This window comes from Falco naumanni, chromosome 4 (assembly GCF_017639655.2).
Source record: "Falco naumanni isolate bFalNau1 chromosome 4, bFalNau1.pat, whole genome shotgun sequence".
Classification (NCBI taxonomy): Eukaryota; Metazoa; Chordata; class Aves; order Falconiformes; family Falconidae; genus Falco; species Falco naumanni.
The window spans coordinates 67,325,328-67,341,858 of record NC_054057.1 but is presented as its reverse complement, the minus strand read 5'-3'; the positions used below and the strand labels follow the sequence as shown (position 1 = coordinate 67,341,858).

At 66.6% G+C, this 16,531-nt stretch overlaps 1 protein-coding gene across 1 annotated transcript; it reads right to left on the bottom strand.

Annotated features, from left to right (window-relative positions):
- Positions 1-585: 585 nt before the first annotated feature.
- Positions 586-14,640, bottom strand: HCN2 (hyperpolarization activated cyclic nucleotide gated potassium and sodium channel 2). The gene is given in 9 exon segments (XM_040589149.1): positions 586-1,151; positions 1,153-1,658; positions 1,763-1,927; positions 2,078-2,318; positions 2,604-2,750; positions 3,355-3,573; positions 4,538-4,699; positions 7,471-7,894; positions 14,171-14,640. Coding segments are annotated over 9 exon segments (2,760 nt in total). The 5' UTR covers positions 14,626-14,640; the 3' UTR covers positions 586-710.
- Between the last annotated feature and the right edge of the window lie 1,891 nt (positions 14,641-16,531).

Sequence of the window (16,531 nt, the reverse complement as noted above, 5' to 3'; positions counted from 1 at the left end):
TCCCCCGGCCTTAAAGCGGGGACTGCCGGTGGGGCAGCCCCAGGGCTCGGGGCCCCAGGCTCCAGCATCTGCCTCCATCCTAGCGCTGGCTGTGGGGCTGGGGGACAGCGTGGGCGTGGGGTGCTCTCAAGCCTCAGGGCAACCATCCCTCAGACACACACACCCCCCTCCCCACCCCCCCACCAACTTACCTCCAGTCCTGGACCATCACCCCTCGCCTTGGGGCTGTGGGAGGGGAGGCAGGGACTCGCGCCGGGGGGCGGCCAGCGCGCCTAAAGCCCCGGGGAGGTGTCCTGCGGATGCACACACACAGGTACGGATTCAGGTCATATCTATCATACACAGAGTTGATCACAGGGGATGATGCAGCGGTGGCTTCTATGGGGCAGCCGGGGGGCAGCGGGGCTTCGCCGTAGGGAGTGGGAGATGGGGCCAGACTTTGGTCGGAGGTGATGCGGGCGGGGGGCTCAGCCCGACCCCCGCCGTGGTGGTGGGGGCACAGAGGCCCCGTGCCCACCCCCCGGCAGCTGCCCCGCTCTGCAGCGCGTGGCGGGAGGGAAGCCGGGAGCGGGGCTGGCGCCGGCGGGGCAGCCGTGGCCCTCACCCGGGGCTCCGCGTCGGGGCGGCACGGGACGGGCACGGGGCCAGCTGGGACTCACTGCCGCGGCCCCTCCGGCGCGTTTGTCCCCAGGGCTGGCGTGGCGCGGAGGTCACAAGTTGGAAGACAGCCGGGACTTGGCTGGGTCCGTGTCGGGCGTGCTGGCCGCCGAATCCTTGCGGGCCGCCGCCGAGTCCTGTGGCAGGGCGGGTGGTCCCACGTGCACCGAGCCCGTCGACACCGGGTGGGCCAGAGCCCCCCGCGAGGCCGCCTGGCCCCGCAGCCCGGCCGGGGGGCCCAGCGAGGCGGCGGCCGGGCCCCCGCCGATGGAGGCGCAGGACTCGCGGGCCGAGGCTGGGGGGCTCTGGGTGCTGCCGGCCGCCAGCCCGTGGGGCAGGGAGGGCTGCGAGGCCGACAGGGGCCGCGAATCCTGGCTGAGGCTGCTGGTGTGCAGCGCCTGCGTGCTTTTGTGGGCGGCCAGGCGCTGGGGCGAGCCGGGGGCTTGCTGCTGGCTGAGGGAGAGCTGGGAGCCCAGCTGCCCCGGCGCCCCCCCCGTAGGCGAACGTCCGGCTGGCCAGGGGGCTTTGGGACGGCGGGCTGGCCGCGGCGGCGGCGAAGGCGCTGGTGGAGGCGGGCAGGGCCGCGGGCTGCGCCTGGTCCTGCGAGGGCGAGGGGTTGGCGTGGGGCAGGGGAGGCTGCGGCTGCGGCGGGGGGCTCTGCTGCAGCAGGACGGGGGAGACGGCGAAGGGGCTGGGCACGGCCTGGGCGTACTGCAAGCGGCGCATCATGCGGGGCGAGCCCAGGGCCATGGAGCCCACCAGCGGGCTGGCCATCTGTGGGCAGAAGCTCATGGCGACGGCTTGCTGGAGGGTGGCGATGGCAGAGGTGACCTGGGGCTGGACGGGGCTGTACATGGCCGTGTGCTGCTGCAGCTCCGCCTGCTGCACCATCTCCCGGTCGTACTTGACAATCTCCTGGATGATCTCGTTCTCCTGGTTGTTGAAGACCCCCGAGTTTAGGTCGTGCTGCACTTTGTGGAGCAGGATGGAGTTCTTCTTCCCTGCAGAGACGGGGAGCACCGTGTGAGACCCCGCGCCGGGGCTACACAGGGCTCCCCCCAGCCCAGCCACAGCTGTCCCCCCTCCAGAGCCCTCTGTGCCTTACCGATGCGGTCAAGGCGGTCGATGGCCACGGTCTCAAAGGCCCGTCTCATCATGGGGTACTCCTCCAGCACCTCGTTGAAGTTGTCCACCGACAGCGAGTAGAGGCGGCAGTAGGTGTCTGCCCGGACGCTGGCCGTGCGCCGGCCGCGGGTCAGCAGGCAGATTTCTGGGGGGAAGACAACGGTGCCAAGGTCAACACTCCACCAGCGAGGACTGGAAATGGGGGTGGGCCAGGAGCAAAGGGTGAGAACCACACGGCGGTGGCTGCCCCAGGGCAGCGCGGGCATCCTGGTGCCTCAGCCCTGCCAGCGCTCACCTCCGAAGTAGGAGCCGTCAGAGAGTTTCATCTCCTTGTTGCCCTTGGTGAGGATGCTGACCACCCCGTGCTGGATGAAGTACATCTTCTTGCCGATAGTGCCCTCACGGATGATGTAGTCACCTGGCTGGAACACCTCGAACTTCAGCTTGGTGAGCATCGCCGTGACAAAGTTGGGGTCCGCGTTGGCAAACAGTGGCATCGAGGCCACCAGTTTGCGGCAGTTGAAGTTCACGATTTCCTGCAGGGGAAGGAGGTGAGGGACCAGGAGGCAGGGACAGGGCTTCCCCAGAGCAGGCACGTGAGCACAGCGGTGTCAGCACACACAGACACCCCAGCACACAGATTGTGCGTGGACACGCTCACACTCAGAGCTGCAAAGCCAGCGCACACACTGCAGGAGCTGGTGAGTCCCACAGCCCCTCCATGGCAGGGAGCAGGGGGTCCCTAACTGGGGGGGGACGACGACAGTCCCCATCCTCACTGTGGCATCCCACGCCCAGCTCTCCAGCCTTGGGGCCCTTACCTCACGCAAGGGCTCATTGAGCTCCCCCAGGATGCTGTCCTCGTCGAACATCTTGCCCTGGTAGCGATGCTCGTAGTAGTCATGGATCTTCTGTCGGAAGTCGGCAGGCAGCTTGTGGAAGGACATGTACTGCTCCACCTGCTTGTACTGTGGGGGGAGGCAGTGTCAGCGCCCAGCTGGGCTGGGGCCGGGGACCCCCCAGCCAGGTCCCCGCTCCATGGGGCTGATCTCGGTCCCCTCCCTGCTGTCAGGTCCCGCTCCATCGCCCGTCCCTGCCCTGCAGACGGTGTCAACAGGGAGCCCCCACCCTGCCCGGCTGCACTGCTGCGGCTCCAGGAGGGGGTTGTATCACAGAATCACAATGGTTTGGGTTGGATGGGACTTTAAAGATCACCCAGTTCCAACCCCCCCGCCAGAGGCAGGGACACCTTCCAGCATGCCAGGTTGCTCCAAGCCCCGTTCACACCTGGCCTTGAGCACTGCCAGGGATGGGGCACCCACAGCTGCTCTGGGCAGCCTCTGCCAGCGCATCGTGACCCTCTCAGTGAACAATTTCTTCCTAATATGTCACCTAAATCTACACTCTTTCAGTTTAAAGCCATCCTCCCTTGTCCTACCATTTCATGCCCTTGCAAAAAGCCCCTCTCCAGCTTTCTTGTTGGCCCCTTGAGGTGCTGGAAGGCTGCTCTGAGGTGTCCCTGGACCTTCCTCCACACGACAGGAGCTGTGATCCCATGAAGCCCCATCCTACCTTCTCCTGGTACTGGCGCCGGGAGGAGTCCAGCGACTGGATGAGGGCAGTGGCGTGGCCGATGAACATGGCGTAGCAGGTGGCCCCCACGATCATGCTCAGCATCGTCAGCCAGATGTCCGTCATGCTCTCGGGTGCCTGCTTCCCATAGCCGATGCAGAGCATGTGGCTCATGGACTTGAAGAGGGCAAAGGAGTACAGCTCGCTCCAGGAGTCGTTCTGCAGCGATAGGGATGGTGGCGGTGCTCAGCAACGGCTGGGGCACAGCTGCTTGCACACGCGCGTGTGCGTGCGCAGGCACGACACCCTGACCCAGGCAATCCAGGTTCTCCTCCTGCATCTCCCAGCAGCGCTCAGCAACAGGATTTTTAGGCAGGTATGGCTGGGTTTGAGTCTCACCTCTGCTCCTTCCCACTCCCAGCGCGTTTCCGCACCTCACCGCCCACCTGGCTTCCTTTTAGGTACTCAGTCATTTTACTTTTTTTTTTTTTTTAAGCTGATAGGCAGAAGCGCAGCAAGCCCCTGTGAAATGCTGTGATGGGAACAAGCTCTGAGTTTGTGGACTCCACTTGCAGCACTCATGCACGGGAGCCTGCGGACGTGGCTGGCACAGCAGGCAACCGCAGATGGGACAGGCTGGTGGCACCTGGGGCAGAAATCCCCTGGCCCGGCCCCACATGAAGCCCCAGGTCTCCCCCAGGAGCAAAGCAGCCAGGGCAGGAGACGCATGAGACAGGGAGAAGAGGAAGGGGAGGAAGCCAGGCGGGGGGGGGGGACCAGAGCAGAAATGGAAACACCGGCAGAACGGGACGAGACAGACGGAGGGAGAAGAGCCATTTGCAGCAGGCTGCAAGGCTGAGAGGGAGCAATTAGAAACGTGGCCCATTATTTATTAATAGCAGCTTTGCTGCTAATGAGCAGAAGGCGGCAGGGGATGGGGCAGAGAGCAGTGTCAGCATCGTCCGCCCGCCCAGATCGATCCGCTGCCTCGCCAGGGAGATGGTCCGCAGCAAGCACAGGGTGCCCTGCACCCTCCACACCGGCACCACCGGGACAGCATCACCAGCCGGCACAGGGATGGCATCCCCTGGGGTCACTGGAGAGAGGCCCGAGGACACGGGGATGGACGGGGACCCAGGGGGAGGCAGGGGGGGAGCACGGCGGGGTGGGGGCTGGCACTCACCACCATCCCATTGATGGAGACCCAGCAGTTCTGGGGGAAATCCTGCAGCATGGGCACGAGGAACTGGAGGCAGCCATCCCAATGGCAGAGCAGCAGCATCATGCCGATGAGGTTGATGATCCTCATCACTGCACTGGCCAGGTCGTAGGTCATGTGGAAGATCTACGGGTGGAGGGGCCGGGGTGGGATGGCAGAGGGTGAGTACAGGGACTGTCCTCCCACTGCCCAGCCCCGCTCGGGGCACCAACCCACATGACCTCAGCCGAAATAGGCTGCCCCAGCCCGGGGTGGCTGCCCTCCACCTGCCTATTTATAGCCAGAGGGATGCCGCCACGCTGCTGCCCGGAGAGCGCTAATGGCTGCGAGTTTTGCTGAGGATAAGCCAGCGCTGGTGGATGCTCAGGGAGAGCCAGATACACTGGGCACTGAGGAGGGAAGGGGGCAGACCCCGGGGCAGCGGGTGCAGGGCTCAGCCCCTGGCTGGCTTTTGGAAAAGAAGGTCCTGAGGTGCCCACCTCAGGGTAGGGCTGAAGGTAGACCCGATCTGGGGAGCATGGCCAGGGTGGCTGCGGAGAACCCACCCCGACGGGGGGACAGGGCTGCATCCTCCCAGGGACAGTGTTGCATCCCCCCAGGGCTGGGGGCTACAAGAGCATCAACATCTGAGACCCACCAATGACACCCTGGGAGAGCCCCCCGGGAGAGCCTCCAGCCCGGGAAGGAGCCGTGATCACCGGGACCCACCACGGCGCTCCCAGGACCAGAGCGCTGGTTGTGGAGGGGTGGGCGAAGGGAGGACACTGGGTGCTCTGAGGACCCTCGTCACTCCCAGCACCAGCCTGCAGCTCCGGTGAGAGCAGGGCTCCCCCTCCGGCCACATCCCAGCCCCCAGCCCCTCCTTAGCGCCTCTCGCCCCAGAGCCCTGCACAGGCAAACCCAGGGGTTAGAGACGTGTACAAATAGGCTGAGGACTTGTTCCTTTTCCTTTAGTATTTTTAGGGTTCAGAAAAGGTGAGTTCAAAGGGGAGGAAAAAAGAAAGAAAATAAGAAATTAACTCCTGGCAGTGAAATCCCCAGTGTCTCCCCCCTTCCCCGCTGTAGATTCAAGGCTGGAGTCCTACAGCATCACATGGAGCAGCCGCACAGCAAGGGCATGGGCACGGGCAAGGGCACAGGGTCCCCTTCCCCTGCGCCCAGCCCCGGGCTCGGAGCCTGCCTGCCCAGGCAGGGCACACGGCGTGGGCAGGACGAGGCAGAGCCGGCGTGATGTCTGCTGCTGGGGGCAAAACCGGGCACCCCCAGCCCCACCAGAGATGGTTCCACGCCATCCGCCAGCCCCGACCGCGCCACCTCTGAGAGCAGGCAGTGAGGTCCCGGCGGGGACGGGGGCTGTGCTCCCCTCCTGTCCCCCAGAAGTGGACGTGATTACCAGGACACCACGCAGCCATGCACGGGTATAACCCACCACCCAACCAAGTCAGACGGGGAAAAGGGCGCAGAGCTGGAGCCCTGGCAGGGGAGGGACCGGGGGGGACAGACACACTTTGGGATGGGGGATTTGCAGGAGACGTGGGATGCTCCTGCAGCAGAACCCAGCGCCAGCTGGGGGAGAAGGGCACAGGGCAGGGTGGGATGCGGGCAGGGAGATGCGGGGAGGGAGACTGGACTGTGTCCCCCAACTCCTCTGCCCCAGGAAGAGGGGGCAGCCCCCAGCGGCGCTGCAAGGCTTGGGCTCTGCCAGGCTGGGGGAGCCGAGCTCAGCCGGGTGGGAAGAGCCATGTGCCAGGGCTGGGGGGTTTCCCCATCACAGGGTCAGGCCAGGACAGAGCCAGACCCCCTGATGCCGTTGGGCCGGGATGTGGGGGGGCTGCTCCCTACGGCCAGGCGCTGCCAGACACAAGCCCCCGGTGCCCACACCAACTCACAGAGTGGCTCCGTGTCTCTGCAGGCTGCAGGTGCAGGAGGGACCAGTGCCCACCCTGCAACCACCGGAGCCAACGTCACCGTGCCCAGGCTGCACCGCGAGTCCCTGCCGTGCTACCGGGTGGCTCTCGCCTGCCGCAGCCTGCACGAGGGATGCCTGGCCACGAGCCGGCACATGCCCTTGCCAGGCCTGGGGACACACAGTGGCAAAGAACAGGAGGAAGAGGAGGGGAGCTCCTTGCAGCCCCTCCAGCCTGCGGGTGCACAGCTGGCTGCACGCTGCAGCGAGCACCTGCACAGCCCCAGCCAGCGGAGCTGCCGGGAGGCACCAGCCCACGTGCCAGAGCCACGCGGCACAGCTGGCTGCACGCCGCACCCCAGCACCCCGCTCCCCAGCCCAGCACCACGTCCCCTCGCACCCCACGCCACCCTGGGTGCGCCAAGCCCAGGCAGCACCCTGCCCCCTGCCCTGGGGACCCAGGGGTCCCAGCGCCCCCGAGGCGAGCAGCATCGAGCTGAGCAGGGGGACGCGGTCGAGCTGCTGGCAGAGCAGGGGGCAGCCCAGGCTGTCACCCATGGGTGGTGCGGTACCACGGCACCGGGACCAGCTGTGCAAACCCCAGCACCCAGGCACACACGTGCACACACACGTGTGCGTGCACACACACGTGCACAGACAGGGCATGGCTCGGCTGAGCTCAGCAGCCCCTGAGGAGCTGGGGGGGGGGGGCTGCCTTCGCGCTGAAGCGGAGCGGGAGCGCTCTCATGTCACAGCTGTCCCACTGGGGACAGAGCCACGGGAGAGTGGGGGACACCCAGAACCTCTCCCCCTCCAGGGTGGGTCCTAGCTCCACGCACAGCCCCCCAGGCCCCATTCAACCCACCAGCACCTCAGGCAGCCCCAAGCCCCACCGCCCTCACAGGGACCCCTCCCCGCTCCCGCTCTCTCCCAGCCGGTCCCACCATTGCTGGAGGGACCCACCGGGGGCTGCATCCCACGGGACCCCTACCTCCTCCCACTGGTGGATGTAGCGGATGAGCCGGGAGAGGCGGAGGAGCCGCAGGAGGCTGAGGATCTTGGTGAAGCGGACGATGCGGAGGGCGCGGGCCGTCTTGTACACCTCCGAGTCTATGCCCTTCTCCACAATGAGGAAGACGTAGTCCACGGGGATGGAGGAGACAAAGTCCACCACAAACCAGGTCTTGAGGTACTTTTTCTTAATTCTCTCAGGGTCCAGGATGATTTCTGTGTTGTCCTCAATGACAATCCCCGTCCGGAAGTTCAGCACCAGGTCCATCAGGAAGAAGGTGTCGGAGACCACGTTGAACACGATCCAGGGTGCTGTGGTCTCCTCCTTGAAGAAGGTGATGCCCACGGGAATGATGATCAGGTTGCCCACCATGAAGAGCAGCATCGTGAAGTCCCAGTAAAACCTGGGGAGCAACCAGATGGAGGAGGGTGTCACCAGCGCCCTGCAGCTGCCCCCCACGTCAAGGGGACCCGGCCACCGCGCCTGCCCTGAGGGACCTGTGCTACCAGGGTGCTGTCACTGATGCTGCCTCAGCCACAGGCACCCCCTCCATTCCCCAGGGGGTGCTCCCTGCTCTCCCAGCTGCCCCGGGCCCGATCCCGCAGGCTAGCACAGCCCCTGGTTGAGGTAGGGCTGCGCAAGTGCAGAGGGGGTGCAGGATGAGGCCGGAGGCTGGCTGCTGCTGGGGGCTCTTCCTGCTGGGCTGGTTTGGCCTCAGGTGCGTCCTGAGCACCCAACCGGGGAGAACGATGGTGCTTGGCAGCACCGGTGGGGGAGACCCTCGCGCTGAGCTGCCCTGGGGCAGCCCACGGGCTGGGGACCACCCTCATCCCCACACCGCCCACCACGGCGAGGCCACCGCACTCCCCGCAGGCAGCGCTCAAGGTTGTGGGGGGAGGGTAGGACGGGAGAGCCCCCACCCCTCCCTGCTCTCACAGCGGGGACCCGAGGATGGGGGACAGAGTCCCCAGGGCCACCCCACCCCAGCACCTCACTGCATCGGGCTGTGGTCCTGGATTTGGGGATGCGCAGGGGGGGGCTCCATGGTGGACCCCGGCCGTGCGGCCACGGTGGAAGGAGCCACAGCGATGGAAGGAGCCGCGGTGGCTCCCGGAGCAGCAGATCACGTAGGTCTGCAGCTGGAGCCGGCATCGCCTGCAGCCCTGGGCAGGCAGCGGAGGAGCAGGAGCAGGCGGCCGCCTTTACCTCTGCCTGGGCTGCACGGCTCTGCCGCCCCCACCCCCTCCTGCCTGACCGCCTCCTTCTCGCCTTTCTCCTCATCCCCACCTTCCGGGCCACTGATGACCTTTCCGAGCATCTGCAAGGTCACAGCAGCCCCGTCCCTGAGGGGGTACCCCAGCCCCTTGCTCCCCCCCTGCCCTGCACCCCAGCACTGGCACGGGGGGGCAGGAGGGGGGGATGCTCCTCAAGTCACACACAGACACACAGGACCCTCACCCACACATCTCCGCTCAGCCCACCCTGCCACGCTGCCCGCCCCAGGCAGGAGCTCCCGGGAGCTGTGGGCTGACGGGCAGGGGGTGCCCCGGCCACGCTGCCAGGGATGGGGGGATGAGGGGGAGACCTCCCACACACAGGAATGGGAGATGGGCCGGATCCATCCTCCCCCCGCCCGTGCAGATTAGCGCAGGACCAGAAGGAGCTGAGCATCCCAGCTCCTGACCTTTCTCCAATGACACCTTCTCCATGTGAGACGTTGCCGTGGCAACCGTGAGTGATGTCACTGCTGCACAAGGATGACTTCACACCCAGGGCTGTCTCCAGGGTACCCTCGCCAGCTGGGAGGAGCAGGCTGTGCTCCCCCCACACCCCCACAGGCGAGCTCCGGCTGCCAGCATGACCGGCTCCAGCGCCCCATGATCCCCGTGGGCAGTGAGGCCACAGCCATGGGGGACCCTGCCGGACCCCTGGGCTCCTGCCACATGGCACAGCCCCCCAGAGATGCCAGCGTCAGCAGAGCCACCGCTGAGGCTGGAGCAGCAGCACCGGGCTGGATCTGTCCCGCAAAGCCCCCGGCATGTCTCGCTGCAAACTGACCCTGCTGCACAAAGCAAGTCCCACAGGGGCATTAGCCATGCAAAGCTGTGAAGAACAAAGATTAAACAACCATGCCAGCTGGGCAAAACTCTCCACTGGCTCAAATCCCTTTGCAATCTGGCTAAGCCAGGGCAGAATTTGGCCTGCTGAGAAAGATAAACTGCTCCTGGTCCCCCCCCAGCACACGCAACTGACTGCGAGGTCTCTTTGGGGACCTGGGTGCGATGCCAACGCTTTCTTCCTTGGAGGGCAGTGTGGGCACAGAGAAAAAGATCCAATCCAGGCTACTAAAAATATCTGAAAACAAATTAATTAGGATCCTCAGCACCCTCCTCCCTTGATTCTGACCCAATTGAATGGCAGCGATGATGACAGAAGATGCCCAAAGCCCCTGTAAGCAGGGGCTGCTGCGCTCCTGCTCCATCGCCCACCCAAAGCCTGGCACAGCGGTGCTGCCCCACAGGTCCTGGGCAGGAGGCGAGTTGGGATGAAGCCCCCTGACTCCATCCAAGCTCCCAGGGGCTTCACCACACTCCTGCCCGCCGAGACCCCAGGGCACGTCCCCCCACAGAGCTCCCATCTCCTCAGCACCTCTAAAAGCCTGATGGAGACCCTGAGGCCAGAGAGGCACGGGGCAATCCCAACGGCCGCACCAGCAAAGCCCCCCTGCCTGCCTGCTGTTACCTCCTGGGAGGGGACCAGGAGAACCCCCCTGAGCCGTCCAGGGGGGCACAGCCACAGGACACCGGGGCCATCCCGGCTCAGCTCCACACAGAGCTCCGGTGGGATGCGGGGGATGATCCAGCCACCTCCGCACGCTCGGTGCCACGCATCGCTCCTCTCTACAGCAACCCCATTGCCTGGGCACCGAGCCGCCCGCTGGCCAGCCTGCCCAGGTGGACGAAGCCCCCCCCACGGGCTGCTCTGCAGGAGGTGCCCCCGAGGGCTGAGCCGCTTGGCCCAGACCAGGGCCCTGGCAGCAAACAGCCAGGCTGCCCAGCAGGTGGGAGCAGCGCAGGATCGGTGCAGGATTGGTGCGGGATTGGCACTTTGCAAACTTGCACTAAAAACTTGTATTTTAAAAATGAGGTCACTCTTAGAAGTGGGTTAAGAAGCCAACAGCAGAAGTTTGCCCGAGCCAAGCAAGCAGCACGGTGCAGTGCCCAACATGCCGTCCGCATCCCTGCATCCCAGTACAGCCAGTTGCGATGCACGACTGGTTGCTGCTCTCCCCTGGAAAAGCCTTTTACCTGGGGGGGGTCCTTGGGGAGGGAAGCAGGGGCATAAAGGCTTTGCAAACTTTTCAAAGACCCAAACCTCGACACTCGCCCCAGTCAGTTGCAGCCTTTCTTCCCCGAGGAGCCCCCAGGTCCGAGCACCCCACGCTGATGCTGCAGAGGGGTCAAGAGCTCCCCAACACCCTCAGCAGGGGGAACGGTAACACGGGGACCAGCACAGCGCTGGCACACGCGTCGGGAGCAACAGCAGAGTCCCTCTGATCAGAAGCCCCGACGTGACACCAGCTGTTTGGTGGCACCATCCAGGCAGCAGCAAAGCCCCAAAAAACATTTTAACTCCAGATGAGGAAGGCTCCAGCCAAGCAGCACTGGCGCCGCATGCTCTGGATGCCTCTAGCTCAGGTGTGGGACCAGCTCTTGCAACAGAAATTCGCCAGCAGCAAAACCCCACAGCTCGGCCCCTGCCCCGCGCCTGGTGGAAGGCTGTGAGTGCCAGGCTGGCAGGAGGGGACGCTGGCATGGCCGTACCGGGCAGCCCCGCGGTGGTCATCGGGAGCCGGGCACCACCAGCACCACTGAATCACCGGCTGCGCACAGCTCTCCGCATTACTGATGCATCCAGCGAGGCGCTGGGCTCAGCCCTCCTCCCGGGCTTATGCAAGTCGCTCGCCACCAAGCAGGGGGAAGGCATCGACCACCAGGCTGGAGCACCAGCTGCCCGGGCTCCTGTGCCCCGGGGGAGCACCTGGCCCCCCTGGGAACGTGACTGGCCACCCCCTGCTTGGCCCTGGCTGATGCACGCCCAGCCCTGCACATGCCTGGCTCTCGGCTGTGTACAGGCTATAAGGATTGGGGCCAGACCAGCAACGTGCCCCAGGTCACTGTGAAACGAGGGCTGGATGCAGCCCCCCCAGGCTCCCAATCCCGCCCCAAGGGCAACACCCCAGTTGCAGAAACACCAGCAGCCACAATGAAAAAGTCAGCGCTAGCTGGGTTTTATCCTGCCACTGATAAGGACCAGAAGCGGTAAAGACAGGGACATCTGTGCACAGCACCCTAAAGGACATGGCTCTGCTCGACACAGCCTACTTCAGCACACCATTTATGTCTCTTTTATCAGATTTGCAGCTCAGGATCTCAACCAGCCACCCAGGCTGCTTCCTGATAATTCAATATTCATGTAAATAGCAACTTTCATTCCTGGAGCAAGTCCACCCCTGAATTTTGCATGAATAACGGCAGCGCGGTGCCCATGAGGAGACAGGATCACTAAAGGACTCCGATTATGAAATGATGTCACATAAGCAGATGTGTAATGATTTTATCTTAAGATGGGAAAATGGGTTTTGCAGGGCAAACATGACTGGGTTCATCCTCCATTATTATTGCTAGATAAACACAACATTTTTTTTTTAGGGCAGGGCGACGTGGAATGGACACATGTCCTCAACACGCACAAGCGGCGCGGGTTCCTCGCAGCCGGGCTGTCAGCCCTGCGTTGAGCCGATCCTGTTTATGTGCACGTTTGTAGACCCAGACGATGCCGTGGCTCTGCCTGCCGCTCCTCCCCGCTGGGCAGGGAACTCTCCTACGCCACTTGCAGCATCCAAACACAGGCAGCGGCTCTTCCCCAATGGGTATCAACTCTTGATAGTGACTCCAGGAGGGATGGAGCCAGCGCGGGGCAGGCTGGCCAGGGTGACTCCCCAAGGTCACCCTGGCGTGGACCAGTGCCCACCCGCCCACTGCGAGCGCCAGCCCTGGGAGCGATGCTGCTGCGCCCCACAGAAGCCTCCAAGGCCTTGCTCCCACCGCGGGCTCACCGCAGGGAGACCCCGCTCTCAGCAGCACTATGGCTCTGCCAGCTCGGAGAAGTGGGGCAGGCGCTGGCCCCGACGCAGCTGTGGTGGGGACAGTGGGGCACAACCTCCCCCAACAGCCCGCAGCTGCTGAGGAGCAGGGGCGGCGCAGAGGGCAGGGTCCGCTGGCTCGGCAGCCCCCAGGTGCCGGGGATCCGCCTGGCACCACCGCACTGCTCAGTCACGGCAGGGATGGCAGAGCTGGCTCCACCACGGGACCAGCCATGGCCGCGCGGTGCAGCTGCTCCTCATCTTGGCTCTGCAGCAAAACCTGCTGCCCAGCCGACAAGCCAAGGAAGGGGCTCCGATGGATACCCACGGAGGGTTCCCAATGGGAATGTCTGCCACAAGGGCACAGGGCCCCTGTGCAAGGGGAGAGCCCTGAGAGGATGCTGAGGGCCTCCAGCTGCTGCTCTGGAAGATGCCAGATCAGCCCAGGAGCAGCGCACGAGGGCAAGAGCAGGCACTGCAGGTGCTGGTCCCTGCCCCGAGCCCACCCGGCCAGGGCAGACCTCACCGCCCACAGCCACCCCACCTGCCCCAGGGACCCCCACACCAGTGGGGGCCAGTCAGCACCAGCAGCGAAGCGACCCTGAGGCCTGGCTCAGCGGCATCCCCCATGCCAGCACCAGTGAACGCTCCCTCGAGCCTCCCCAACCTGCGCACCAGAACGAGTGGGAGCCGAGCCCCTCGTCCCCCCCAGCCTCTGGGCGAAGGTTCCCCCAGCCCCTTTGAGGTTGCTGGGCTGGGGGCCCCCAATGGCTGGCTCACCAGCGATGCCAATGGGGGGGTCTTAGCCACCCACCCCCACCAGGTGCCATGCCACCAGCCTGAGCCATGCATCCTTCCCAGCAGCTCTCACGCTACCTGGGAAGCGTTTCCCACACTGGAGCTCCCCCAGGGCCCAGGGTGGGGGGACGGGAGCGGGAGCTGCAGCACGTTCTTCCCCCCCCCCCCCCGGCTTTGCCATTCCTCGGCTGGAAGCTGCACAGGCTGGATCAGGAGGCTCTGGTCCCCTCGGGAGCGAGATGGATCCCTCCCCGAATCTCAGGGCCAGGATGATCAGGCCTCCTTGGGGGAGGGGGAGCCTCCGCTTGGCCGCAGAGACAGCCCCCGGTCCTGCCAGGGGAGGGGGACACCTTCCCTGAGATGCTTTGGGGGCAGAACTCGGGGCGGGGGGGGGGGGCTCCAGAGGGGCCGGGCGGTGCGAGGCCCCGGGAAGGACGAGGGGGTGCCCTTGGCGGGGTCTCAGGGCTCCGGGCAGCCCTGCACGGCGGTGCCCGCTGGGGAGGGGGATGCCCAGCCACCCCCATCCCCCCCGCACAGCAGCAGCCGCACCGCCGCCTCGGGCACGGCTCAAGGTGCCCTCTCCCGGGGCCGGGCCCGGCCTCCCCTTCCCCCGACGGCGCGACCGGCTTTGGGCTCCGCGCTCCCCCCCGGCCTCCCCCCGCCGCACCGTCCCCGCGGGTGACACCGGGCGCGGGGTCCCGGGGCTGCCGCTCGCCCCCCGCCCGCCGGGCGCACCTGAAGTCGCTGTAGGGGTGGATGATCCAGGCCCCCGCCGACTTGACGCGCTCCTGCTCCCGCTCCACCGCCTTCTGCGAGCCGAACATCCGCAGCGAGAACTTGTTGACGCCGGGCTGGAGCATCGCCCCGAACTGCCGCTGCATGAAGCTGGCCTGGCTCCCGCGGGCCTCCTCGCCCGCATCCTCGCCCGCGCCCTCCTCGGCCGCCTTGGCCCCGCCGGGGGACGCGCCGCCGCCGCCGCAGGAGAAGGAGACCTTGGGCTCCCGGGGCGGCTCCGGGCCGGGGCTCCGCGGCGGCTCCCCGCGCCGGCACTCGCCGTTCGGGGACCCCTTCCCGCCGCGGCCCCGCGCTCGCCCCGCCGCCGCCGCCGCCGCCCCGCCGCGCTTGGCCGCCTCGGCCGCCTCCTCCTCGGCCGCCGCCTCCCCGCCCGCCGCGCCGCGGCCCGCCCGCATCCTGCCGCTGCCGCCGCCGAGGCCACCGGCGGCCGAGTGCCGCCCGCCGCCGCGGCGGGGGCGGGGGCGGGCCGGGGCGGGCCGGGGGCGGGCGGCGGGGCCGGGCGGGGGGCCGGGCCCGGGCACCGGGCGGCTCCGCAGCTCCCCCCGCCGGTAAGGCCCTCGCCGGCGGGACCCGGCACCGGGGCCGCCCCGCTCCGCTCGACGGCTGCGGTGCCCGGTGCGGGGCCGGGCGCTCCCCCCGCCCCTCGCCGCGGGGTTCCGCCGGCCCGTCCGCCCCGCCGGGGAAGGAGCACGGGCCCCGCCGGGGCGGCCCGGACCCACCTCCGGGCCGGGGACGGGCCCCACCGGGCACGGGGGCTTTGTCCAGACGGGGGTGACATTGCTTTGCGCCCCCAGCCCCAGTGACCCACTGCCCGAGCCCCCAGCCCCAAGCCCCCAGACAAGCTCCAAGCCCCTTAGCCCCGAGCACCGAGCCCCCAGCCAGCCCCCAGCCCCGGGCCCCCAGCCCCCAGCCAGCCCCCAGCCCTGGGCTCCCAGCCCCGAGCCCCCAGCCCTGAGCCGGGGGCTGGAGGAGCTGCCCCAGGGTGGTCGCAGTGATGGAGACCTGGGGAGGCCAGGGCAGCTTCTGCATGTCCCAGAAACAACCTGGGGCAGCAACTGCTGCTGGACGCCACCGAGGCTGACACCTGCAGCCACGCCACAGCCGGGTGTGCTGCTCCGGGTGCCGGGATCGGGTCGGTGGGACAGCACCTCCTGCCCTCCGCCCCAGCAGCACGCAGCTTCCCGGGCTGCGAGGTGTCGGGGTGCACCGGGATGGGGACACCGGCCAAGCCCCCAGCGAGGGTTGGATGCAGGAGCAGAGCCACCACCGCTGCAGGGGCCACGGTTCTTGCCGCCCTGGTTGCCACAGGCCCGGGGTCACGGTGCCACACGGACAACGTGGCCGCGGCGGGTGGCACCATCTGCTGCCCGCGGTACAGAAACACAGCCGGACATCCCCGCGTCCGGCAACCGCGCCGGCCACAGCCGCCAGCCCTGCCCCATGCCCATGCTCTCAGCCCCACGGAAGAGACCCCAAAACCTACGCTCCAGGCCACGGCACCAAGTCGCCCCCTTGGCATCGCAGAGCTGCCCCCAAGCAATAGCCTGTTTCTCCAAACCGCCCCCGAGCACAGTGCTGGCCACCAGCCCTGAGCCCAGCGCAGCCCCTGGCAAGCCCACCTGCGAGCCCAGCGTAGCCCCCAGTGAGCCCACCTGCACAGGGGGTCGGAGCAAACACAGGGGTCCCAGCCAGGCTCGCCCCAAGGCGTCAAGACACGGAGGCTGAGCAGGATGCCCGCAGGCAGCAGTGCCTGGAGCACCTGCGCTCCCCGGGACGGAGCAGAGCTCTGAGCACCAGCCGTGTGCTGCAGCGCTTCGCCTTGGCTCACCATGGCAGCTGCTGTGGGAGAGCGGGCTCGGCAGAGAGCAGCACGATGCTGCTCCATCCCCATCCCAGCTCCCCAGGCTGTTTTTCTCCTCTGGGCCTGCCCAGCCTAACAAAAGGCACAAGCAATGCTTTGTGCGGCAGCCCAGAGCTGGGTCAGGCAGGACCCATAATCCTCATCAAGCAAATTAAGCCATGCATTGATTTTTTCACCCAGACAGCACCCGCAAGCACAAGGCTGGCTGTGAAGGCTTGCATAACCCACTTCCATGCTGCAGAGCCACGCTGCCCGGTCAGCCCTGCTGATGACACACTGAGGCAGCAGAAACTATCAGGAGGGACCCAGCCACCACAGCTCTGGGCTGCCAGTGCTGCTGCCAGACCTTCCTGCAGGCAGCAGCTCTCCAGGCACAGCACTGCAGTCGCAGCCGTGCTCCCCAGTTACCCCTTCCTGGACAGGGAAAGAGTTGGGTACAG